General features: G+C 45.0%; 1 protein-coding gene across 3 annotated transcripts in view; it reads left to right on the top strand.

The window, feature by feature from the left end:
* LOC119978730 (plexin-A2-like) overlaps positions 1-26,674 on the top strand; it is a 512,723-nt gene that overhangs the window by 434,496 nt on the left and 51,553 nt on the right. For all 3 annotated transcript variants that reach the window (XM_038820560.1, XM_038820562.1, XM_038820561.1), the window contains 3 exons: positions 20,763-20,829; positions 21,915-22,061; positions 25,096-25,255. In XM_038820560.1, coding sequence (XP_038676488.1) covers positions 20,763-20,829; positions 21,915-22,061; positions 25,096-25,255 — 374 coding nt within the window. The remainder of the gene's footprint in view (positions 1-20,762; positions 20,830-21,914; positions 22,062-25,095; positions 25,256-26,674) is intronic.

Consider the following 26,674-nt stretch of genomic DNA (forward strand, 5'->3'; position numbering starts at 1 on the left):
AACCAGAGGAAACCTATGCAGACACCGGGAGAAAGTGCAAACTCCACACAGTCACCCAAGGCCGAAAATGAACCCGGGGCCTTGTCGCTGTGAGGCAGCAGTGCCAACCACTGTCCACCGACACATCTGGTTGTGGCTTCCTCTGAGAAACGCGATACTGGCTTCCTGTCAGCCATCCCCTCCTCGAATGGATCTGGAATGAGTGCTGGGGAGGTGTTTAAATGGAGTCCCCCATTAATTGCAAAAATTAAGTTGCCCCAGGGCTAGTGAGTCAGCGGGAGGCCGCCATGAGAGCAGTGTGATACACGTGGTTAAAATAAAACTGTGTAAAACCGACATAAAAATTATACATTTTCTTTGGTGTTGGACTTCTTTGAGCGAACAGAAGAAGAAAAATAATATGTTATTGAAAAATACTGCGCAAAAAACACGCATTATGTTAACCTTAGCTCGGTGCTATGGTACACTCACCTTGGAGTCAGAGATCACAGGTTCAAGTCCCACTCCTGAGACTTGAGCACGCAATCCCAAATTGGTACCTGCATAGGACTGAGGGACTACCGTATTCTCTGTGGTGCCTGCCAAATAAAGGGAACCTTAACGCCTCATCTGCCCTGGGTCGACGAGTGGAGGAATTCTCGGGTTCTCCTGGCCAACACCTTATCCCTTACACAACAACTAAACAGAAGACCGAGTCATTTTTACATTGTTGTTTATGGGGTGTTGCTGTGTGAGAGTTGGCTGCTAGGTTTCCAACATTACAACAGTGACTACACTTCAGAAGTCTTTTATTAACTGCAAAGTGCTTTGGGATGTCCCGAGGTGCAGTATAAATGAAAATGAAAAAATGAAAATCGCTTATTGTCACAAGTAGGCTTCAAATGAAGTTACTGTGGAAACAGTGGAAAAGTGAAAAAATGGAAGTCCTTTCTGTATATGCAATTTCTAGCTCGCTGCCACGTGAGAATCTCGGGAAATAATTAAAAGGGGGAAGTTTTATATTAGGATCTCACACTGCAGGAAACTGGCTAAAAGGATTTGAAATGTGAAGCGCCGGACTCGTAGACTGTTCACAGTTATAGAATGTTTTTAATGCTCTGCTTCATGTAGATTTCTTGTCTGAAGCATGAGGATTATAAAATGCTTGTGCTGTCAGTTATAACACAAATGTTTTACATTCTAGTTTTATTAGTATTACAAACCTTTGTGCATGCCTGAAATTTTCCCCGATATAAATGTTGGCCAGGGTCATGGGAAAATTCCCCTGCTATTCTTCGAATGGTGCTGTGAGATCTTCTCTGTTTACCTGAGCGAGCAGCCTGGCACCTTTATTTAACACTTCATCTGAAAAGCAGCTGCAATATTGCCAAAATTGCAGTTTGCCATTTATTCATAATTTGTGGATTTTTAGTTTAAATGCAGATTTCCTGTACTAAGGCGTGTGGTTCCACAGTATGACTTGGATGAAGACATTTCTTGTGTTCAGTGGGGCTGGTGGGTCTTCCATGTCAGCTCCCATCCAACATTGAACACTCCGTTCAGTAGCTCAGTCAAAGGCCACAGAACTCCCCAAAAGAGGAACATTCAGTGAGCATTCGGACCTACACTGGTAGAGTTGCCAGCTGACCCATTTCAAACCAATTTCATAGCTGAAGGCCACTAAATATTATCAGTTGTGATCATCTCAATTTTAGATTGATCTAAGGTGGAATAACTTTCCATCAGTTCAGGGTAGAGGCTCCCTAAGCCCTATTTGATCCTTCGTTTGACATATAAATCACTGAGAAAAGTAAAAATGATGTTGCATATTGTTAGATTTTAAAAAAAAATAATTTTATTGGCATTTCTCATTTATAAATAATTGTATATATACATCACATTTTTCTTACCCGCGTTAATTTTTCTTCATTATACAGAGAGGTTTATTTTGTCTTTCGTTTAATTGACCCGATATACATTTTGACGCTCTCTGGATCGGTCTATAGTTCCTACCCCCCCCCCCCATCCCCCACCCCCCTTGGCTTCAGGTGTGTTTTGCTTTTATTTTCAGGGAAAGGCGGGTACCCCCTCCGTCCTCTTCCCTTCTTCTGTGGTTTCCCCATCTTCCTTCCATCTCCATCCCACCCCCTGGGTTGCGCAGTCCTCATCTATCTTGGTTTTTCCGTTCCTCATCTATCTTGGCTTTTTATTCTTAACTTACTCCTCGTTGTTGGCCACGAACAGGTTTTGGGACAGGCAGATAAACTGCCCCCAAGTATCCAGGAAGCCTTCCTCCTACCCTCGGATTCCATACTTAATCTTCTCCAGGTGGAGAAAGTCTGAAAGGTCAGCGAGCCAATCTGCAGCTGTGGGTGGTGCTGCCGATTGCCAGCCGAGCAGGATTCACCGGCGTGCTTTATGGAAGCGAAAGCAAGGGCGTTAGCCCCCTTCCCCACGTGTAGTTCTGGCTGCTCCGATACCCCGAAGATTGACACTATCGGGCATGGCTTCACCCTCACCCCCACAAATTTGGACATTGCCTCGGAGAATTCTGTCCAGAACTCAACAAGTTTGGGCGAAGCTCAGAACATGTGAGTGTGGTTAGCCGGGCCCTCTGGCACCGTTCACATTTATCCTCCACCTCCAGGAAGAACCTGCTCATTCGGGTTCTGGTCAGGTGTGCTCTGTGCACCACTTTGAGCTGCATTCGGCTTAGCCTTGCGCAGTTGGAGGTGGAGTTAGTCCTGCTCAGTGCTTCGCTCCAGAGTCCCCACCCTACATCTGCCCCCAGTTCGTCCTCCTATTTGTGTCTGGTCTCGTCCAGTGGTGTTCAAGCTCTGACCAGTAACTGTCTGTATATTTTCCCACGTAGCCCCCACTTCTTGCTGCCTGTGCCTATCATCAGGTCCTCTAGTATTGTGGTTTCTGGGGCCCTGGGGTACCCTACTGCCCCTTTGGGGAGGAAGCGTTTATTTGGATGTCTCATTTCCTGTCCTTTTGCTAGTTTCCACTTACTCATCAGTTCGTCCAGTGTTGCAGTCTGTGCCCTATGTAAAAGTCTCGACCTGTCAGTATGCCCCGTCCCGCCTCCCATCTTTTGAAGGTGGTATCTAGCATGGCTGGGGGGAAACTATGATCATGCAAATTGGGGCCATGAGGGACATTTTAGTTATCCCGAAGCGTTGTCTCAGCTGGGTCCACATTCTCAGCTTGGCTGCTACCACTGGGCTTGTTGTGTACCTTGTTGAGGGGGATGGGAGTGCTGCTGCAGCCAGGGCCCGGAGGGTCGTTCCTTTAAAGGAGGCCTCCTCCATTTGTACCCAATATGTGCCGGGTTCTTGTACCCATCCCCTCACTCTTTCTGCTGTTGCTGCCCAGTGGCAGTACTGTAGGTTTGGTAAAGCCAAGCCCCCTTTGATTTTCCTTCTTTGCAGTGTCGGTTTTCCTGTGTTTACAAAGGGAACAGGAGTGATCGAGAATGACTAAAGCATGAATTAGTATGTTACCTGAGAGGACTTGTAGGTAGCAATCTAGGATATTAGTAGTATTTAATATAATATTTGTTGCTGAGTTACTGAAACATTCAATTCTAATTCATTTCAACATGTCTGTTTTCCATAGGCCAGAGGGGATACAACAGATTCTTTCCATAAAATAAGAAATATAATGCTTTCCAGCTATATTAAATTAGCCAATTATCTTGGCTAGTCTTTCCCCAAATTCCTCCCCTCTTCTGCTGCTGGTTACTCTTCCAGAACCTTGGGCCAAGACTTCTTTCCCCATAACAGTTGAAGCAGCAGTAATATGTTGACAGTACCTCATAGCCATTCCAGCATCTGCTGGAGACATTTTCCGCTGCATAGCAATCAGACCGAAGCCGCCAAGATACTCGCTTCCTTTCAAAACCTGGTTGCACTGGCACAATTCCCTCTTAGCTGCTGTAGCTGGGATTGCACCTGGCCTTTCCTGCTTGGTGTCATGTTCCTGAGATGTTGGGAGGGCCGACGTTATTTATTTTTTATAAGAAGATGTTGTAACCTCAAATTTAAACCATCTTTATTTCAGCTACCAACACATGCAATTGTCACCACCATTGATAGGAGTAGCACGTTCTCCCCGTTTCTGCGTGGGTTTCCTCATGGCTGCTCCGGTTTCCTCCCACAAGTCCTGAGAGACATGCTTATTCAGTGAATTGGACATTCTGAATTCTCGCTCCCTGTACCCGAGCAGGCGCCGGAGTGTGGCGACTGGAGGCTTTTCACAGTAGCTTCATTGCAGTGTTGATGTAATCCTACTTGTGACAATAAAGATTATTATTATCTTGCCATAGGTAAGCATGCTCAAGCTTGCAAGAGCAGGGTTGCAGTTTGTGATCGCTTTTCTGCCTATTCCAGTTGACACAGCAATCCCATGTTTTGCTCCTTGTCTTCAAGTCGAACCTAATTTCTCATTGAGCAGTTTGGATTATTCCCGTTAATTGGGGCCAACTGTGGGGCAGCTTCAGTCAGCAGAGAAAGTAAAACGATCAGTTTTAATTTGGAATCTGTACAGTTACAATTGGTCCATTCCCATGCGCAAGTAGGTTTTGATTTGAGCCTCATTTGTTCTTGCAGATTCAGATCAGCAGGGAGACTTTCAGTTGCTGTGGACTAACATTAGTCTGCACAGATTGCCGTGATTCCGATGAGCTTATGTCACTTAGCTTGTCTGCAGCCTTTGGAGGGGGCTGGGACACAATGTGAGCCTCAACCACAATCTAATTTACAAAACACAACATGCCCTTTACTTTGTAAGAACATTCAACCACCCGATACTGATGAAACTCAGATGCTGAATCCATCTTTGTGTACTTGGGTGGGGTTAAAAAAGAATATTTTTGTTTTTTCCATGTTCTTATTTGTGATATTCCAGAGCTCAGACTGGTTTAAGGATGTATCTCATGTTTTTTCATATTTCATTCCTTGTATTGTGTGACGTTCATATTTTCAAAATGCTTATGGTTAGATTTATGGTTAAAATTGATGGGAAACAGGTTTGTGTGTATTTTAAAACTGTATTGACTTGAGCTGCTTCCCAGAAAAATATGTTTGTGATTGAAAATTCTGCTTTCTTTGTCATTCCTCTTATTATGGTGAGGTCAATTTTTAGGGAACTATTGTTTTGTTTACCACAGGGCAAGTGTTATGCTGTTAGATACTTTTAAAGTGTCTCAAAGCTACAGTAAAATCAAAGAGCTCTCGTGATATTGTGAACCATAAATGTGTAGCTTTTCTTTCTAAATATTGTCAGAATTCTGATACAGAATCGAATCCCTGCAGTGCAGAAGGAGGCCATTCAGCCCAGAGTCTACGCCGACCCTTTGAAAGAGCACGGTGGCGCAGTGGTTAGCACTGCAGTGTCACAGCACCGAGGTCCCAGGTTCGGTCCCGGCTCTGGGTCACCGTCCATGTGGAGTTTGCACATTCTCCCCGTGTTTGTGTGGGTTTCGACCCATCAATACAAAGATGTGCAGGGTAGGTGGATTGGACACGCTAAATTGCCCCTTAATTGGAAAAAATGAATTGGATATTCTAAATTTTTTTAAAAAGAGCACCCTACCTGTTATGTTCTTGTACAGAGACAGTTACTGAGTCGGCATGGTAAAGAACATCTAGTTCAAGACGAGTTAATTTTATTATAGTATAATAAACTGTGGGTCGGAATCTACTGTTATAAAACTGGAACTAATACACATTCGACTGACCACAATGGTTTCTCTGAAAGACCCCCCCATCCGCCGCTACAGTGTCACGTGCTATTATTTGCCTGACACCTGTTGGTTGGAGGCTACACATATTTACACATGCACTTGTTAATGCATATCATTCCACTACCTAGGCCCAAATCCCCACCCTATTCCTGTAGCTCTGTGGTCAATCCACCTAACCTACACATCTTTGGACTATGGGAGAAAACCGGAGGAAACTCATGCAGACATGGGGAGGATGTACAGACTTCACACAATCACCCGAGGTCAGAATCAAACCTGGATCCCTGGAGCTGTGAGACAGCAATGCTAACCACTGTACCACTGTGCCGGCCTCGACGCTAATGATCTTTATTGTCACAAGTCAGCTTACATTAACACTGCAATGGAGTTACTGTGAAAAGCCCCCAGCCGCCACATTCCGGCTCCTGTTCGGGTACACAAGAGGGAGAATTCAGAATGTACAAATTACCTCAGCAAGTCTTTCGGGACTTGTGGGAGGAAACCGGTGCACCCAGAGAAAACCTACGCAGATACGAGGAGAACGTGCAGACTCCGCGCAGACAGTGACCCAAGCCAGGAATCGAACCTGCGACCCTGGGTGCTGTGAAGCCATAGTGCTAACCACTATATACCATGTTGCTCACAGATACAGTGCCCAATGCATTTCAGCTGCCCAATTTGTTACGTACTTAATTTGGTCATGTACAAGGAGCCTTAACCTATTATCTGCTGTCATAGTGACTGCCCATTTAGCAGTCGATTGGTAAAAATGTGGCATGTTATTCACCTGAAATTAATGGGGGGGTTTTTTGGAGCAATAGTTTGCCCAGGAAAAGAAAATTATTTTGTCACAATCCTGGTTGCTATTCTGACTTCTGAAGTTGCTGAATTATAACAAAACTAGACGCAGTAGGTTCCCATTATGAATGTACTGTTGGCAATTAATTTGAACAGTCCTATTTGAGGAATTTAAGGGTTCACTGTGTTATCCTATATGGATCACTGGCTAGATTTGTAACAACACACACTGCTTACATTTGTTAATTTAATTGCATATGGAGATGAACCAAGCTTTATGAATATGTGAACCTCAAGATGTGCAGAATTTTGCAAACCAGAACCAGTCAAGGAGTCATTCCTTGAGCTGATACCTACTTTTGTTTGAGAAAACAGTTGAAAGTGCACAAGGTCGTCTCTGATTTCCTTTTGACTTATTCAAAATTTTATTTTTCCCGTCGTCTTTCTTTCTTTGGCATTGCCTATTCCAGAGGGCATTTTAACACCTTCAAGAGCACACTGCACCACACACACACACACACACACACACACACACACACACACGCTGGTTAGTGCGGTATCTGTGCCATACTTCAACATCCCCAATCCCTACAAAGAAATCTCCAGAAATTGGTCATCGACAGTGCCCACCCGTGAAGAAGTAGGGGGCTCAGTTTAAATTGAGTCACACCCAATTTGTAACTGGGCCAACTAAAGGCTGCTCAGCCTCAGGCCTGTCAACTAAAGTTAGTGACAGGCGGCCCCCTGGCCTCAGAGATTTCTATCTTCAAGCACCATTATTGCCAGTGAGGGGTCTGATCCTCTGTTAATTTTCTTTTTCTTAAATTCATTTATGGGGTGTGAGCATCGCTGGTTAGGCCAGCATTTATTGCCCCTACCTAGCTGCCCTTCAGAAGGTGGTGGTGAGTTGCCTTCTTGAACCGCTGCAATCCTTGACGTGTTGGTAAACCCACTGTGCTGTGGGGGGAGTTCCAGGATGTTGCCCCAGCAACGGTGAAGGAACGGCGATACATTTCCAAATCGGGGTGGTGAGTGACTTGGAGGGGAACTCCAGGTGGTGGGGTTCCCAGGTATCTGCCGCTCCTGTCCTTCTAGATGATAGTGGTTGTGGGTTTGGAAGGTGCTGTTGAAGTAACCTTGGTGGGTTACTACAGTGCATCTTGTAGATGGTACACACGGCCCCGACTCTTCGTCGGTGTTGGAGGGTTAGATGTTTGTGGAAGGGGGAGCAATCAAACGGGCTGTTTTGTTCTGGATGGTATTCAACTGCTTTGTCCTGGATGGTGTTGAACTGCTTTGTCCTGGATGGTGTCGTCTCCTCCCTGTCGGTGAATCCATAACGCCATAAGTGGTAGTCAGTGTCATGATTTTCCATTGAGGTCCGGGAGATAAAATCTCCCAGGTTTCATGCTGTGGTAGGAGTAAAATGGTCACCACTCACTTTCCTCTCTATTCCCACAATCCAACCCCTACACCAAGTTACAATTAGGGTTTGTGGATGATGATTGCTCTCACCCAAGTGCGTGTTTTACATGAGACTGCCCTTGCATATCTATGTACGGACAACTTCTAGCACGGATCTGGGGAGGTGTGGCATAGGTGATATTGTTACTGGACTAGTAATCTCGAGACTCGGGTTAATGCTCTGGGGGCCAGGGTTTGAATCCCACCACGGCAGTTGGTGAAATTTGCAATCTATTAAAAAAAACTGGAATTAAACGTCTAATGATAACCATGAAACCATTGTTGATGATTGTAAAAACCCATCTGGTTCACTAAAATGTCCCTTAGGTCTGGCCTACATGTGACGCCCAACCCACAGCAATGTGGTTGACTCTTAAATCCCTCTGAATGGCCCAGAAAGCCACTTTGTTAAAGGGCAGTTGGGCAACAAAGTGGCCCAGTCAGCGATGCCCACATCCAATGAATATTTCTTTTTTAAATCACCAGATAGCAATCAAAGTTTGAGAATTTGTTCACTGTCAAGTCAGCAATGAGGGTGGTGTTGCACACCATTAATTCCACTTTCCCTTCCCCCTGCCTTTCATGGACCAATGAAGTAGGGCTTAAGTTGGGTGCTCTTTCCAAGGGCCAATGCAGATTCGATTGGCCAATGGCCTCCTTCTGCACTGTAAATGTTATGATTCTAGTAACATCCTGAAAATGAACCAACTTTCATATACATGCACCAAATCCTTCAGTTAGAGAATAAGCAGAGAAACATGGGCCGGGATTCTCCCCTACCCGGCGGGGCGGGGGGGCCCGGCGTAGCGGTGTGGCGCCAACCACTTCGGTGTTGGGCCTCCCCAAATGTGCAGAATTCTCCGCACCTTTGGGGGCTAGGCCCACGCCGGAGTGGTTGGCGCCACGCCGACTGGCGCCAAAACCGGCGCCAACAGCCTTTGACGCCCACTGGCCAGCGTCGGGGCTGGCCGAAAGGCCTTCGCCGGTTCGCGCATGCGCCTGTGCGCCAGCTGCCGCTGACGTCACCACCGGCGCATGTGCGGTAGGGGGGTTCCCTTCCGCCTCCGCCATGGTGCAGGCCGTGGCGGCGGCGGAAGAAAAAGAGTATCCCCACGGCACTGGCCCGCTCGCCGATCGGTGTGCCCCGATCGCGGGCCAGGCCACCGTGAGGGCAGCCCCCGGGGTCCAATCGCCCCGCGCCCCCCCAGGACCCCGGGGCCTGCTCGCGCGCCAATCCCGCCGCCACCAGCGGTGGTTGAAACCACGGCGGCGGGATTGGCCTCTCTGCGGCAGGACTTCGGCCCATCGCGGGCCGGAGAATCGCCGCGGAGGGCACGCCGATTGGCGCGGCGCGATTCCTGCCCCCGCCAATTCCCGGCTGGCAGAGAATTCTGGCCACGGCGGGGGTGGGATTTTCGCCGGTCCCGGGCGATTCTCCGACCCTGCGGGGGGTCGGAGAATTTCGCCCATGCTACCCCAATGCAATGCAGATCAAATCTAATGTAACTACACTGCCATTAAATCCTCCCTAATAGTAGTGTTAAGCTGCAAGCTATCCTTGGGCACTGATGTGATCTAATGAAGAGCATTAGGTACTGCTGATAATCAACAACAATGTTGGGAATTGTTAACAGGAGAGAGAGTACTTATCAGATTCCACCTTTAGAATCTACAGATGCAATTTTGCTCCGTGATTGCAAGTTTTTATTTAAAGAGTGCGCTAAATGAAAGCATCTGTAAATTCCTCCCTCTGTGTCCCACATAAAATGGATATTATCTACTCTACCTTTCCAGAAACAGTTTGGCCTCTTTGCAACTAAAATACGGGTCTCAATAATTCAAGATGAAGTTTTGACCAGTGTTTGCATTTTATTTAAAGGAAATTGCCTCGTTGTTGGGTTTTGGGTCTCTGGGACCTTGATACAGTCAGAAAAATATCAATTACTCCCTGTTGGGATGTTAAGGAGGAAATCCTATCCAGAAATTAAATAGAGAACATCTGAAAATCACATTCCAAATAACTGAGGAAGATGGCCCCATGCAGACGCAGTGACATTTGTGTGTGAATTGGCTTTTAAAATATTTTGAAGCATCTGGAAAAGATTGCCTGTGGCCTGGAGGAGACATTTTATTTTAACAAATGAGGGGTAAACTAAAATAACAATGGACAGTTTAGTTCTACTAATAAGTTTTGACTCCAGTTGTACAAAAACAGAAAGATACGATGAATACTGCTGTAGATACTGTAATGTCAGCAAGAACTCTACTGTACGTGTAGGTCGCATTCTTTCACAGTAATATAAGCGTCTGTGGAATGCAAAATACAAGAGTATTGACAGTAAATATGTTATCACTTGAGAAAGACTTGAATGTGTTACTTCAAATTTAATGTTATGTTAACTGATCATCTTTTCATTGTTCTTATTAAGTTTGTGGGCGGCACGGTAGCACAGCGGTTAGCTCTGTTGATTCCCGGCGCCAGGGTTCAATTCCCGGCTTGCGCGCGTCACTGACTGTGTGGAGACTGCACGTTCTCCCAGTGTCTGCGTGGGTTTTCTCCAGGTGCTCCGGTTTCCTCCCACAAGTTCTGAAAGACGTGTTGTTAGGTGAATTGCACATTCTGAATTCTCTCTCTGTGTACCCAAACAGGGTTGGAGTGTGGCGACTAAGGCTTTTCACGGTAACTTCATTGCATTGTTAATGTAAGCCTACTTGTGACAATAATGATTATTATTATTGTATTCAAGCAGCCCAATATTTCAAATAGCTCGATATTTCATTCCCACGTTGTGCCTAAGCCCCAGACTTCAATAACTTGCAAAAGGGAACTGAATATTTACTTGAAAAGAAACTATTTGCTGGACTCGTGATGGGTTTAGAGATTTGGGACTAAATAAATCATCATCATCATCATAGAATCAATGGGCAGCACGGTGGCCTAGTGGTTAGCACAACCGCCTCACGGCGCTGAGGTCCCAGGTTCGATCCCGGCTCTGGGTCACTGTCCGTGTGGAGTTTGCACATTCTCCCCGTGTCTGCGTGGGTTTCACCCCCACAACCCAAAAATGTGCAGAGTAGGTGGATTGGCTATGCTAAATTGCCCCTTAATTGGAAAACATAATTGGGTAATCTAAATTTATTTTAAAAAAATTTTTTAAATCATAGAGTCAGCACAGTGCAGAAGGAGGCCATTTGGCCCATCTAGTCTGCACTGACCCTCCCAAAGAGCACTCTACCTAGGCCCATGCCCCACCCTATCCCCATATCCCAGTAACCTCACCTAACCTTTTTGACAAGGGCAGAATTTACCAGCTGTTACGCTGGCGGGATATTTTGGTCCCACAGACGACGCAGAGATTTCCCAGCAACGAGGGGTGCAGTCAATGGGAAATCCCGTTGACAACAGCGGGACCAACAGATCCTGCTGGTGGGCCGCCTCCGCTGTCGATAAACACGTGTGACGGGTTGCTCAATAAATCCTGCCCTTGGGGCCAATTCATCATGCCCGGTGGCACAATGGTTAGCACTACTGCCTCACAGCTCCAGGGACCCGGGTTCAATTCTGGCCTCGGGTGACTATCTGTGTGGAGTTTGCACTTTCTCCCCCTCACTGTGTGGGTTTCCTCCTACAGTCGAAAGATGTGCAGGTTAGGTGGATTGGCCGTGCTAAATTGCCCCTTGGTGTCCAAAAGAGATTCGGTTGGGTTACTGGATTTATGGGGATAGGGTGGAGGTGTGGGCTCAGGTAGGGTGCTCTTTCCAAGGGCCAGTGCAGATTTGATGGGCTGAGTGGCCTCCTTCTGAACTATAAATTCTATGATTCTATCTATGCCCAATCTGCCTAACCTGTACATCTTTGGACTGTGCAAGGAAAGCGGAACACCTGTGCAGACCGGGGAGCAAGTGCAAACTCCGCACAGTCACCCCAGGCCAGAATTGAACCCAGGTCCCTGGTGCTATGAGAGAGCAGTGCTAACCATTGTGCCACTATGCTGCTCATAGCTCAAAGACCGGATGAGTCCACATTCCTGTGCTGGTCAGGTCAAAACTGAAACAGTGATGTGAACTGAAGGGTTCTGTAATTTGTGTTACAGAAATGGGGGCCGAATTCTTCAACTGTTGGGATTTTCTTTCCCTGCTGGCGTCACCCATGGGTTTCCTGCTGCTGTAGGGTGGCTTAAATAGGAAATCCCGTTGACAAATGGTGGGAGTACAGAATCCTACTGCCAGGGAACTGAGAATCCCGCCTGGGTTGCAATCTTTCTTCTCCTTATTCTGTCCTTTCTTGCACCTTTGCCAGCATACTGTTCCCTGGCAGCCACTGGACCTGTCCCCCACAAACACCCAACAGTGTCACTCTGTAGCCATATGCTAGTAAACTGGGCTTGCCTCTGGTTCAAAGTTTTTCCATATGAACTCACACCATTCTCTCCCACCATGTATAATCCAAGTGACATAGCTCATCTGAATGCTTGACCAGCACTGAAATGAAATGAAAAATGAAAATCGCTTATTGTCACGAGTAGGCTTCAATTAAGTTACTGTGAAAAAATCCCTAGTCGCCACATTCCGGCGCCTGTTCGGGGAGGCTGGTACGGGAATTGAACCGTGCTGCTGGCCTGCTTTGTCTGCTTTAAAAGCCAGCGATTTAGCCGACCAAGGCAGGCCAGCAGCACGGTTCAATCCCCATACTAGACTCCCCGAACAGGCGCCGGAATGTGGCGACTGGGGGCTTTTCACAGTAAATTAATTGAAGCCTACTCGTGACAATAAGCGATTTCCATTTTTCATTTTTCATTTCATTTCAGTGCTGGTCAAGCATTCTGATGAACTATGTCACTTGGATTATACATGGTGGGAGAGAATGGTGTAATTTCATCCTAAAGTGGATCCTCCCGATTACCAGAAACCAATGCAATGTGCATTCCTCTCAAATTGGTCTCTGGTGAATACAGTGGTGAATATTAGTGGGCAGCAGGGTAGCATGGTGGTTAGCATAAATGCTTCACAGCTCCAGGGTCCCAGGTTCGATTCCCGGCTGGGTCACTGTCTGTGTGGAGTCTGCACGTCCTCCCCCTGTGTGCGTGGGTTTCCTCCGGGTGCTCCGGTTTCCTCCCACAGTCCAAAGATGTGCGGGTTAGGTGGATTGGCCATGCGAAATTGCCCGTAGTGTCCTAATAAAAGTAAGGTTAGGGGGGGGGGGGGTGGTTGTTGGGTTACGGGTATAGGGGTGGATACGTGGGTTTGAGTAGGGTGATCATGGCTCGGCACAACATTGAGGGCCGAAGGGCCTGTTCTGTGCTGTACTGTTCTATGTTCTATCTGTTGAGAGGCTCTGTTCCGAGAGCGCTAACTTAGAACTGCAAATCTATACCTTGGAAAGAGCATTAGGAATGCGTGCATCTGACAAGAAGGTGAAAGGTTGTTTTATTGCCACCCGAATTGGATCAATGAAGTGTTCAATTGTTTTTCTGTCCCTTCACCATCACCGTCCCACACGTGCACACTCGTCCATGTACACACATTTGTTTGCATGCGCACACTCAATGCGCACACACATTCATGCATACTTAATGATAAAGATGTTCTGAATCGAACGAGAGCATGCATAGCGCAACAAATATTGAATTTATTTTGGTAACCGAAGCAAGAATAGACATGCTTTTATAATGTTAGGTTGGAATAGCTGATGTCCTTCAATTGATTGTTCCACTTCTCTGTTGCGGGATAGATTCATTTTACCATTAGGTAAAAATTGAAAACGATTCCTGGCTTGAATTGGAGAAACCAAAGTGAAATCTTCGCAAGCTTTGCATTATGCCACTAGCAATGTTGTAAAGATTTCTGGTTTCTTTCATGTCATTCTGAGTGGTGCTTTACAAGTAATTCTGGCATCCAAGACTGAAATCACAGCTACTCAAAACAGAGCTGATGAAATGCAGCTCCTAGCACTATGTTCAGTCATGGAGTGACCTTCAATGTGTATGTGAAAATTATATCCATCATCATGACTGGACCTTCCCCCTTAAAATGGCATGTAATACCTGCAAGGGGATTAGAAAACAATTACCCTGCTATTGTACCACAGCATATCCTGGATTCATACAGTACAGAAGAGGCCCTTCGGCCCATCAAGCCTGCACCATCAAAAAACTACTCTAATCTACAGCAATCCTAGTTCCCATAGTCTTGAATGTTATGACATTTCAAGTGCTCATTGAAGTACTTTTTAAAGATTGTGACATTTCCTGCCTGAATTACCCTTCCAGGCAGTGCATTCCAGATTCTCACCACTCTCTGGGTGAAGGAATATTTTCTCAAATCTCCTCTAAATCTCCTGTCTTTCACCTTAAAATTATGCCCCCTTGCAATTGACCCTTCAACTAAGGGGAACAGTTGCTTTCTATCCACCCTGTCCATGCCCCTCCTAATCGTATACCCCTCAATCAGGTTCCCTCTTTGCTTTCTCTGCTCCAAAGAAAACAATCGGAGCTTATCAAGCCTCTTTTCATAGCTAAAATGTTCCATTCCAGGCAACATTCTGGCGAGTGTCCTCTGTACCCCCTTCTAGTGCAATCACATCCTTCCTGTAGTGTGGTGACCAGAACTTGGCATCACCAAGGTTTTGTATAGCCTCCCTGCTCTTGTAACCTATGCCATGACTGTTAAAGACAAGTGTCCCATATGCCTAACTACCCAATTAAGCTGTCCTGCTGCCTTCAGGCATCTGTGGACATACACCCAAGATCCCTCTGTTCCTCTGAGCTTCTTAATGTCCTGCCTTTCATTGAGCTCTCTCTTGTCATGTTACTCCTTCCAAAGTGGTTCACCTCTCACTTTTCAGAGTTAAAGCCCATCTGCCACTGATCGTCCCATCTGGTCAATCCGTCTATATACCCCTGTAACCCAAGACCTTCTACTTCACTGTCACCCACCAGGTCAATCTTTGTATCCCACCCCCCCCCCCCCCCCCCCCGGCCCCGCCTCCACCTCCACATTCTCATCTATATTGCTTATGTATATCACAAACAATAAGGGACCCAGCGCTGATCCCTGTAGACACCAGCCTCCAGTCACACAAACCTCCTTCGACCACCACCCTCTGTCACCTATCATTCAGCCAATTTTGAATCCAACTTATCAGCTTAGCCTGGATCCCACGTGCTTTTATCACCTTTATCAGTCTACCATGTGGGACCTTGTCAAAAGGCTTTGCAGAAATCTATATCCTGAGTATCTTCCAAATTCTGCTGTCAATGAAATGATCTTAAAGTGCAATCAGTATTCTTCTGGATTTTTAGACAGCAGCTAATTGCCACATAAGATCCTGCTAATGTACTGAGAGAAAATGGCCATTTGAGCTGTTTTTTTAGTAATATTGATTTACTACTGGCCAGATCACATGGAAAACTGTGTTTCATTTTGTGCTTCCTGGGAGGATCCACCTGAGTAGGCAGAGGTGGATTCCAATGAATGTCTTGTGCACAAGGCCGCAGTTCCGACAGTGGCACTCTTTCTGCACAGCACAGAAGTACGAGAACAGTACACGTGCTCATGTTCTAGTTTGTGGCTTGAACCCATAATCATCTGATGCAAAGTGATTTATTATGAAGGGCTGAACTGGTATTTTCCGGAAAAGAGAATATTGTGAAATCAAATCTGAAATGTGTTTCTTACACGTATGACATTTTCAGGCATATCCATCAATTTTCTGTGTCCATCCGAAGACCATTTTGTATTTGCATGGCATTTCCATGTGTGATTAATTCAATGATCACTTATGCCAAATGGTAGCTTTAAAACTTTTGGTCCTCCTTCAGTGTTAACCATGGACCAAGCCAATCGTGACTGTTAATCTAAAACAAAAAAGGAATTAGACCTCCTGGCTGGAGTATTATTAAGATTATGACTTTTAAGTAGCTTTGGCTTCACTGCTAATATTCCTTAGAAAGATGTTGGTTGAAACGATTATTAATTGGAGAATAAAAATCAATTTCAATGTATTTGAGCCGACAACTTGGAAGGACTGGATTTTTTTTTTTCTCAATCAGCATTTTGCTTTCCCTGATTGTAAGTGGCTGTTTCAGCTTCAAGTTAAATTTAAGGCATTACGGTGTAATTTTCGACACCTGCATCTGCCGACTATGTTGCCATAAGGTCAAGTGATGAAGTGACAGCCTTATATTGCTCATATTCTATCTTTTCCCGTGGATGAGTCATTTGCATATTTGAATTTCTAAAAAGGGACAACCTACACCTTCTGCACAGAAATAGAATGATGTTTTCAGAGATTAACATCTTAATGGAGTTTCAGTCTGCAGAATATCCTGCAGATGTTAATAACCAGAGGTGACAGTTTTAACACTATGCATCATTATCTCCCCACATATTGTATATATTCAGGTCAAGGGGCACCATTACCAGCCCCTACTACTTGCAAAACCATTTCATCACTTCTCCCATCTATTACTTGCAGCCATAGATCCTGTTTTTTGGGGAATGTTTTCAGCAAAGATATAATAGAAGGAGAATGGCATTAAACTACAGCGAGAGGACTGGCAAAAATGTGCAAAGCAGTTCTTGCATTTAATCCTCAGAGCACCTACTGCCTACTGTCCCGGATTTGAGCTCTGCATAACAACCTGCAACAATAAGTTGAATGACGGTGATCTACGGAACTACGGAGCATTTTTATATGATAACATATGATATTAAGACCTTTTTTTTTAGATGAGAGCTTGAAAAATTGAGATAATGTACCTTTTGTCATTGTGACTTGTGCTACTGTTTGGAACATGGGTTTGTTTCAATTAAGAATGTTATTTGCTACCACCACATGTCCAGCCCCCTTCAATTCCTATGGAATCATGTGATTTCATAACTCATCGCCACCTTCTCTAATGCATATAGTAGCCCCTATTGGAAGTAACTAAAACCACCTTATTGACACCGAGTTCAACAGCTAATAGCCGAGGGATTTCAGCTCAAAACAAAACTTGCATTTATGTTGTGCGTTTCACAACTACAGGGCATCCCAAACCTTTACAGCCCATGAAGTTCGTTTGAAATGTAGTCATACATTTATCATACTGTGGCAAACATTGCAGCCAATTTAGTGCACCACCAGCTTCTAAAAATAGCAATGTCATAATGACCAAACTGTTTGATTGTTTTAAAGATGTGATTGAGGATAAATATTAGCCAGGACACCAGAAATAATTCCCCTGTTCTTCTCAAAACAGTGCTGTGGGATATTTTGTCGACCTGAATGAGCACATGAGGCCCAGGTTTAATGTCCAAAGGATAGGACCTTTTGAAAGTGTAACACTCCCTCTATCAGCCTAGATTTTTGTTCTCGGGTCTCTGCAGTGGAAATTTAACTTCCATCCTTCTGATTGAGAGATGAGTGTGTTGCCAACTGAGCAAGTGTCAAAATCACAGCTCACCATATTCTTATTGGTGGTTGAGCATTGAATTGGACTGGCAATATACATTTTATTGCATTAAAATATAATGCATGTGGCATCCTCGGTGTGGGGTGAGTTGCATCATTTAGAATTCGCATCTAAATGGCAGCATGGTAGCACAAGTGGATAGCACTGTAGCTTCACAGCGCCAGGGTCCCAGGTTTGATTCCCCGCTGGGTCACTGTGTGGAGTCTGCACATTCTCCCCGTGTCTGCGTGGGTCTCCTCCGGGTGCTCCGGTTTCCTCTCACAGCCCAAAGACATGCAGGCCAGGTGGATTGGCCATGAAAAATTGACCTTAGTGACCAAAAAGGTTAGGATAGGTTATTGGGTTACGGGAATTGGGTGGAAGTGAGGGCTTAAGTGGGTCGGTGCAGAGTCGATGGGCCAAATGGCCTCCTTCTGCACTGTATGATCTATGTTCTAAATACATTCAGATGTGTCCCACATTTGTTACTCTGTAGAGACTGATAACTTGTAAAAAGAATATGGATTTCCCAGTGACCAACTCAAAAGGACCAGTGTCAAAAAGTCAGATTTTTAGACTTTTATGGTAACAAATACACCGAAGTAAACATTCCTCAGTAGGCAACTAATAGACTAAGCTACAGAAAAGGTATTCCCCATGAACTTCTTAATATGACCAAAAGCTCCACGCCATGGGCTGGATTCTCCCATTTAGAGACTATGTCTTGATGCTGGCGTGGGAATGGTGGCGTTTTACAACCGAAAGATTGACGCAAAATGGCCCCCGATCCTCCGTCTGATGGGGGGCTAGCAGGCACGCAGCGTAGAGAACCCAGCTCTAGCTGCCGACACAGCTGGAGAATTGCCAGGTCCGTGGCCACGCACGCGCATGGCGGCCGTGCCACGCAACATGGCGCCGGCCACGTACAGACCCAGACTGTCGAGTAGTGCCCCCCTTTGGACAGCCCCGTCATCCCCGGACCACCCCCCACCAGTGCCCCCAGCCCCTGACAATGGCCCCCCTGCCTGCGGATTGGCTCTCCCCCAACTGCGGCGACGCTGGACTCAGTCCGCAGCTGCCACATCGAGTTTCCGAAATAAAATTGCATGAGAGACACACACCATTGGGAACTCGGCTGGTCAGGGGCGGAGCATCGCAGGTGGGGGGAGAGCCTTTGGTAACGTCCTGAGGCCATCCATATAGCGTACGCGTTTGGAGGGGGCAGAACATGGTAAAAGCGGCGCCATCCCCGATTTCGGCCCCAGCGTGGATTCTCCAGCAGATCACCGAATGCAATTTTGCCGTCAGAGGCAGGAGAATCCTGCTCCATGTTTATACATTACCTGGCACTTTCAGTGGAAATGCAGTCTTCTGCTTAAAGTCCCAAGCTCCTCCCATCTTTAACAGGATTTCTATTCCGTGCGCCACTGGGGTGAAACTTCGTTTCACTCAACCCGATGAGCGTAATTGAAAACACTTCCAGTAGCAAGGTACCTCCTGGTGATTCCGTGGGAACTCTTCACCAGCTTTGTTTCATAGACCTGGTAATCCATCCTCACCAGCACACCACCTGGTGGTTAATCCAAAATCTGTCCTTTTTTCCTGTTCGGCATAGCAGCACCTCTTGTGGGTCATCTTTCCCCAAATCTCTAGATCTGACTGACTTTCTAGGGCTGGGATCTTCTCGCCCCAGTGCAGAGGTCCGTTCAAATGTCTGTTCACTTCAGTGCGACCAAAACATCTCACCGATGGGAGAGGTTGGAAAATTCGAGCCTGAGAGCCTGGACAGCAGCCAGTCTTGCTGCCTTGTCCTTCGTGTCAAGGTGTCCAAACTTGCACCTGACGCATTGTAAGTTTCAATTTGAGTTTTTGTCTTTGTAACAAGAAGGCCACATAGACTTCCCTCCTGACAAATCTCAGGCATTCCCCTCTCCCAAGTGATTCCATTTCATCTTGAATTAAAGGAGCCAATTTAAAACATGACCATCTTACAGAGAGTCCAATGCTTCTAACACAACGGATAATGGCTGGCCAATAATCACACAAACCATGAAAGTCCTGGGTTCAATCAACAATCTGTGTTAATTTAGCTGGTCTCTGTTGGCAGTTGTGGCTGTATGGTTGACCACTGAGAGGAAAATGACACCAAGTTGCACGTAGCTGGCCACAATTCAGGGATACTGTGACGTGTGTACATATTGGGTGAGGAGAATATTAGGCTCAAACTGTGATGGCCCCTGTGTCTGAACAGCCTGTCATTAACTTAGCTGTCCAGGTTCATACATATGAAGATTGGTTACTTGAACAAATCAGTGAGTTGTAATTGGTGCTTCTTAAGTTGATGGTTGTCAGGAGAAGGAGAAGCCAAACCCTGTCCTTCACCAGTAGTGGAAGATGGAAGCATTGAACTTTTCTTTGCTTCCAAAACACGAGTCTTTTGAGCTGAATACTGCTGTGAGAATAGATAGTACAATGCAATATGACTGCAGCATTTGTCCCTGTCCTTGCTGGAGTAGCTGCTGCTACATTTGTTCTCTTCCCATTCCAGCCAACTGTTGATATGGTTTGCAAGATACTCGAGTTAGATCAGTGTAAAATTAGATGGACTATTGTGTGCACGATCGCTGCCCCAGCCATGCAACTCACTCCTACTCGACTGTCACTTCACAGCCATTCATTTCACAGCAGTTTCACTTTTTGATTTCAGTCATATTTTGGACATTTCTGCCTGTTTGAAGTGGATGAAAGAAGTCATTGCTATCGTATTGAACTATCTCTCGAGATTGTCCACAGCACAAGATATCAATGTATATTTACACACAAATTGCAACCAATTTTTTGTTTCCAGCATTGACGATTGTTTCCTGTTTTTCAATGGTTGTACTTTTCTTGATCCTGTTATTTACTTTTGGGTGATTTCTATATTTATGTTTATAGCCATTTTCCTATGGTCAGACCACATTTTTTATTGCTGTCTACAAAAAGGACAAGACTAGTATTTATAAAAATATTGTTTCTTAAATTAAGCTGAACAATGAACAGTTTGTTTATGGTACAGGCAGGCAAGCAGCATTGTAAGAATCTGGCTGACAGGCTTTCGTAGATTTCCTCATGAGATTATTCATCAGATTTTTTTTCTCATTTCCCAACCCCCCCCTTAATTTGTGCATTTTCAAATCAATTCTGTCAAATAAACAGTTCACAATGTTGCATTCAATAGAGTTTATTAGATCTTAATCAATGGGATTTTATGAGAACTTATTAATTTTAACCTGAAATCAGTAAACACAATCATGTTGTAAATTCCTTGAACGTTCCACTTGCCTTTCTGTTCTCAGGACTGAATCTGTGGCTGAGAAAATGTTGACAAATTGGTTTGCGTTCCTCCTCCATAAATTTCTGAAGGTAAGTTCTGATGATCCCTATGGAAACTTGTCAATGATTTAAAATACCGTTGTCACACAATTCTTGTGAAAATGTTGCTTAGATATGTTTAAGTTCATTTTTAATTTGAAAATATAACAAAAAATGTACTTCTAGTGGAAAATGCTTTAAAATCATTACCCTCGGGAGACATGGTCGTGTAGATATTAGCATTGCTGCCTCATGGGGCCGTGGATCCGGGTTCGATGCTGGCCCCGGGGGTCACTGACGTGTGGAATTTGCATATTCTCCCCGTGTTAGCGTGGGTCTCGCCCCAACACCCAAAAGATGTGCGGGGGAGGCAGATTGGCCAAGCTAAATTGCCCCTTAATTGGAAACATTTAAAAAAGTGATTTAAAAGGAAAAAATAATTGCCCTTATTGAGAGTCGCTAATGAAATTCAGGATGTGCAGAATTAATCTTCTCTTTAGGTCCAAGATATCGTTTAATGTTGTACATTTTTGCAGTTAATGCTTAGTTTGAGAAAATGACTTTTTAGTAGTAAACAGTTCAGATTTGTTTAAAATCACAGAAATTATCATGTAGAAACAGTAACAACTCAGCAGGTGAGGTTTATGTTAGTGCTTATCACCTTTCCATCTTTTTGCACAAGTCATGATCCTCCTTGAGTGTTGATTGTCTAGCCTGTCCACAGGTTTTTCAGCAATTTCCCCTGTTGCTACCATTAGGCACCTTTGACATTGATTCCATCTTGGCTAAAAAGAAAATGCACACAATGAAGCTCAAGATAACAGATGTCAAGTAGTTACTTACCGCACAGTGAGGATCTCCTTTATCATGTTCTGATAGTGCTGGGGACGTACTTTGTTGTTTGAGAACAGACCAGTTTGTCACTCCCAAGTCTTGACATTTCAATAGCTGGCAACACTTGGCTACCGGCTATGAAAAAAGTACCATGAAATTATTTGCATGTCCCTGAGACAAAGAAGACTATTGCCATTTCTGCCATTTAAAATCACTTGTAGATTGGTAATAGATGTTTTAAAGAGTTAAATCATTGTGGTGCAAGATGAACCCAAAGGAAATTGTTCTATTCAATGTTTCAGGAGTGTGCCGGAGAGCCTCTCTTCATGTTGTACTGCGCCATTAAACAGCAGATGGAGAAGGGACCAATTGACGCAATCACAGGCGAAGCACGCTACTCATTGAGTGAGGATAAATTGATCCGACAACAAACTGAATACAAGACTCTAGTGAGTTCAGCTGTCAAGCTCCAGTTGAGCACCAAAATTGTATGTGTGTACGAAGAAACTGGTGTTTGAAGCAAAGTGTTCATTTACATTAACATATAAAGACTTTTTGATGAATCACATTAAATGAACGTCAGGCCCCAGTTTTGTTGCCAGCGCTGAACAAATGCTATCCACTATTCCTTACACTTGCACATGCCCGCAGACTTTATATTGGCTTTCACTCTGAAACGCGCTGTGATTGGCAGTTCATTTCAGCACAGTGCCCAGTAGAGTGGATCTGGAAGATGTGCAAACAGGGATTGCAAATGTGCATCTACCTGGACAATCACATTGGAGAATTCTTACTGAGGCACGCAGAGATTGAACCAGGGCGGTTCAGCATAGTTAACTTAATACCAAATCATGTATAAGAAGTGAAATAAAAATAGAGAAAGGAATATCAGGAAGAGAGAGACAGCTGAATAAAAAAGAACATGCTAAAACTTGAACCAGAGTTAAATCTGAAAGGATGAGACTCTGCGCTTGCAAAAGTTTTGGTGCAAGAGTGGTTGCAAGTAATTGAGAATTATCATGCTGTTAAAAGGTCACATCGATTAGAGTAGATGAGGTCTAACGTTTTCTGGTATGTTTAATGGGTATTACAGAAGTTTGCTCATGCTGTTGAGGAGGGTTTAAACTAACTTGGCAGGGGGATGGAAACCAGGATGTAACATTAGAAAGGATCACCAGTACACACAGGATTGGGCAAGGGAACTAGCACTGAAGTAAGAAATTATGTCGGGTCAGACTTAAAAGGGAATGCGATAAGACTTAAATTAATCTAAACCGTGCTATTTGTAAAGCACTAAGCGCAGTGAACACGTTTGAGCTGTAGGCATACATAGTGAGATGTGAAGATGATGATGTGGCGATAATAATGGGGTGGAATTTCGATCCCTCCTGCTGGCGAGTTTGGAAGCTGGTGGTGGGCGGGAGGAGGTTATTCAGGCAGGAGGGTGGCAGTAAGGATCCGGCCACCTTTCCGCCACTGCCCGTAATAAACTTGTGGCAGGAAGGCTATCTGGGCCATCCTGCCTCACTGCCAATTGAGGCCCTTAAGTGGACAGATCATGCCCACTTAAAGGCCTCGTCCTGCTGCCGTTGCTGTTAACCCAGCAGCCACCGTGGACTCACCATGCGAGGCGACTGAAAGGTAAACCTTGTTGGAGTTGCTACTGTAGCAGGTTTCCAGAGTCGGAGTGGAGTGGAGAGGGCCCCTTTTCCAAAGGAACTTGGCATAGGGAGGGCGGGTAGTGATCAGGCACTGGAGCTACCGCTGCTCTTGCTGCCGATTCCCCGCAACCCTTCTCCTGCCATCACTCATCTGTGCCCGGGTGATCCTTCGCCTCTGATTGCCCGGCAGTTCTCAGCAAGCAAGGCTTCCACCACCTCCTCCCACCCACACTATCCACATGCCCCCTCTCTCAGGTGTTCCTGATCCTGGGGAAAATGCACCACTTCCTAGTTAAGTGTCTCATTGACAAAGAAAAAGGATAACAAAGGAAGGGCTGAAGCTGGGCAGGGATCAGAAAGCAGGTTTACATGTGGACACAGATGGCATGGTTGAATTTGTAAGTGAGTAGTTTGCATCTGCCTTTGCAAAGGAACATAGAACAGTACAGCACAGAACAGGCCCTTCGGCCCTCGATGTTGTGCTGAGCGAAGAACTATCGGAAGTCGAGGAGAAAGAGGGGGTAGTTGATACACTAGCTGGGCTGAAAGTTGATGATGAGGAGGAACTGAGAAGACTGGCTGCACTTAAGCTTGCTAAGTTAACAGGACCAGATACTGAAGGGAGTAAGGGTGCAAACTGCAAAAATACTGGCCATATTCATCCAATCCTCCATGGATCGGGGAGGAGTGCCAGAGGACAGGAATTTACACACTTGCTCAAAAAAAATAATGATAAAGCCAGAAAATTGCAGACCATCAAGTTAACCTCTGCAGTGGGAATGCTTTTGGATAAACTGGGACAAAATTAACAATCGCTTGACAAGCATGGATTGATTAAAGAAAGCCAGCATGAATTTGTTAATGGTAAATTGGTTTAACTAACTTGATGGAGTTTTTTTTAATGAGGTCGAGGAGGGGTGATGAGGGTAACTTGGTTGATGTGGTATACATGGATTTCGAAAAGGTGTTTGATAAAGTGCCACACAGTAGGATTGCTGGCAAAGATGAAACCAGTGGAATAAAAGGGGCCAGCGGCAGAAAATGGCTGCAAATGTTAACTAAGTGGCAGGAAATGGAGAGTAGTAGGGAATGATTGATTGGTTTTCAGATGGGGGGGGAAGGAACACAATGGCATTCCGAGGTGATTTTCTTTGTATATATCAGTGACCTTAAATTGAATGTACCGTGGGCACAATTTCAAATTTTTACAAACTTTGAAGTATTTTGAACTGTGAGGAGGATGGCAGTAGTCTTCCAGAGGACATAAACAGACTCGTGGGACGGGCAGACAAGCAGCAGATGAAATTTAATGCAAAGAGGTGGGCATGTTGGTAGGACGATCGAGGAGATATAAAATCAAGGGCACAATTCTAAAGGGAGTGCAGTAGCAGAGCAACCTGTGCACTCGTCATTGAAGGCCACAGGGCAGAGAAAGTGGTTAAAAGAAGCAGACAAGACCTTGGGCTTCATAGATGGAGGCATTGAATACAAAAGCAAGGATATAATGATGAACCTTAATAAAACACTGGTTCAGCCTTAGCTGGAGGATTGTTTCCAATGCTGTGTACCACAAGAAGGATGTAAAAGGCTTTGGGGAGGGTGCAGACAAGATTTACAAGAATGGTTCCAGGGATGAGCTGTCCTTAGCTAAGCGAAGATTGAGAGGAGATTTGGTGGAAGTGCTGAAAAGTGAGAGGTGTAGGAGAGTGTAGAATCTGTCCTTGGATCCATGCATCTGTTTAGTCTTTTGGGTTGGATATACCAAGCTCATCTTTATCTTAATCATAGCTGTGTTTTTTTATATATATATATATATATATAGATTCTGAACTGTGTGAATCCGGAGAATGAGAACAGTCCTGAGATTCCAGTGAAGGTGCTGAACTGTGATACAATCACGCAAGTTAAAGAGAAAATCCTTGACTCCAGCTATAAAAACGTACCTTATTCTCAGCGGCCACGGGCAGTTGATATGGACCTGGGTATGCATTACGTCAAATCTTCTTCATTTTAAATGCTGAACAAAGTTATCACGCCCTTCATTCCTGTGTCAGTGCTAGATCCAGATCAGAGCTAGTTATTGTTCTTCCTTAATTGTAAAATGTGTTGATTGGGTGGGATAGGGCAACACAATAGCTCATTGGTTAGCGCTGTTGCTTCAGAGCTCCAGGATCCCAAGTTCGATTCCTGGCTTGGGTCACTGTCTGTGCGGAGTCTTCACGTTCTCCCCGTATCTGCGTGGGTTTCCTCTGGGCGCTCCGGTTCCTCCCCACTGTCCAAAGATGTGCAGGTTAGATGGATTGGCCCTTAGAGTCCAAACGAAAGGTTATGTGGGGTTACTGGGTTATGAGGATAGGGTGGCAGTGTCGGCTTAAATAGGGTACTCTTACGAAGGGCCAGTGCAGACTCGATGGGCTGAAATGCCTCCTTCTGCACTGTAAATTCTATGATTTCCCCCACCCCCCGCCATGTTTTTCAGCAGCGGATGTGGCTTGTCATTGGCAGGATCTTCCAGTCGCACCCATGCCAATGGCATTTTCCGTTGTTGCCAGCTGCGCCAATGGGAAACCTGCAGTGGGCGGTCGCTGCCAGTGGGAATTGCCGAAAATTGCAGCCCATAGTTATTCTAACCCAAATCATTAATTATTTGCAATCAAGTCTACACCCTAATAACCCCTTTGCGTGGAAAAATTTGATTGTACCTCCCCTTTCAGGTATATATGCAAAATCCATGCCTCTTGTTTCCAATTCCCAGCACAGGGAAAATAATATTCACTCTTTACTCTTGTTATGGGCCAGGATTTAGAGAACCCAACATGTATCATGGAGTTTCTCTGACCCACAACTTTTACTAGATTGTGGTATGGGGAGCACACGGCCCATTCTACAGGTGTGGAACAGCAGAAATGGAAAAGTATTTTTTAAAGCAAAACAATGTTTATTCTATGAACCTTTTTAAAACATACAGTGAACATCTTAGCAACCATTAATTCAAATACAACCCCTAAAGAACACAACACTAAGTAATCCTTAATAACTTCCCAAAAATATCCAGAAAACAAAAGAAACACCTTTTAACAGAAGCACATCAGGTTTACATTCACTACTGAAAACATTTATAATTCTGAATTCACCAAACGATCAAGAGATAGTCTTTTCATGGCAGAGAGATCAACAGTACACCTGCTTTCTCTGGCTACAGCTCCAACACTGAAAACGAAACTAAAACACACCCTGCAGCAAACAGCTTAAAACAAAAGTAAAAAGCTGACACAGCCCAGCTCCATCCACACTCTGACATCACTGATAAACACCCATTTCTTAAAGGTACATTTCTTAAACACCCATTTCTTAAAGGTACTCTCACAGGACACTCTTTCTGAGTTTATGAAATCCGCGGC

This window comes from Scyliorhinus canicula, chromosome 15 (assembly GCF_902713615.1).
Source record: "Scyliorhinus canicula chromosome 15, sScyCan1.1, whole genome shotgun sequence".
NCBI lineage: Eukaryota > Metazoa > Chordata > Chondrichthyes > Carcharhiniformes > Scyliorhinidae > Scyliorhinus > Scyliorhinus canicula.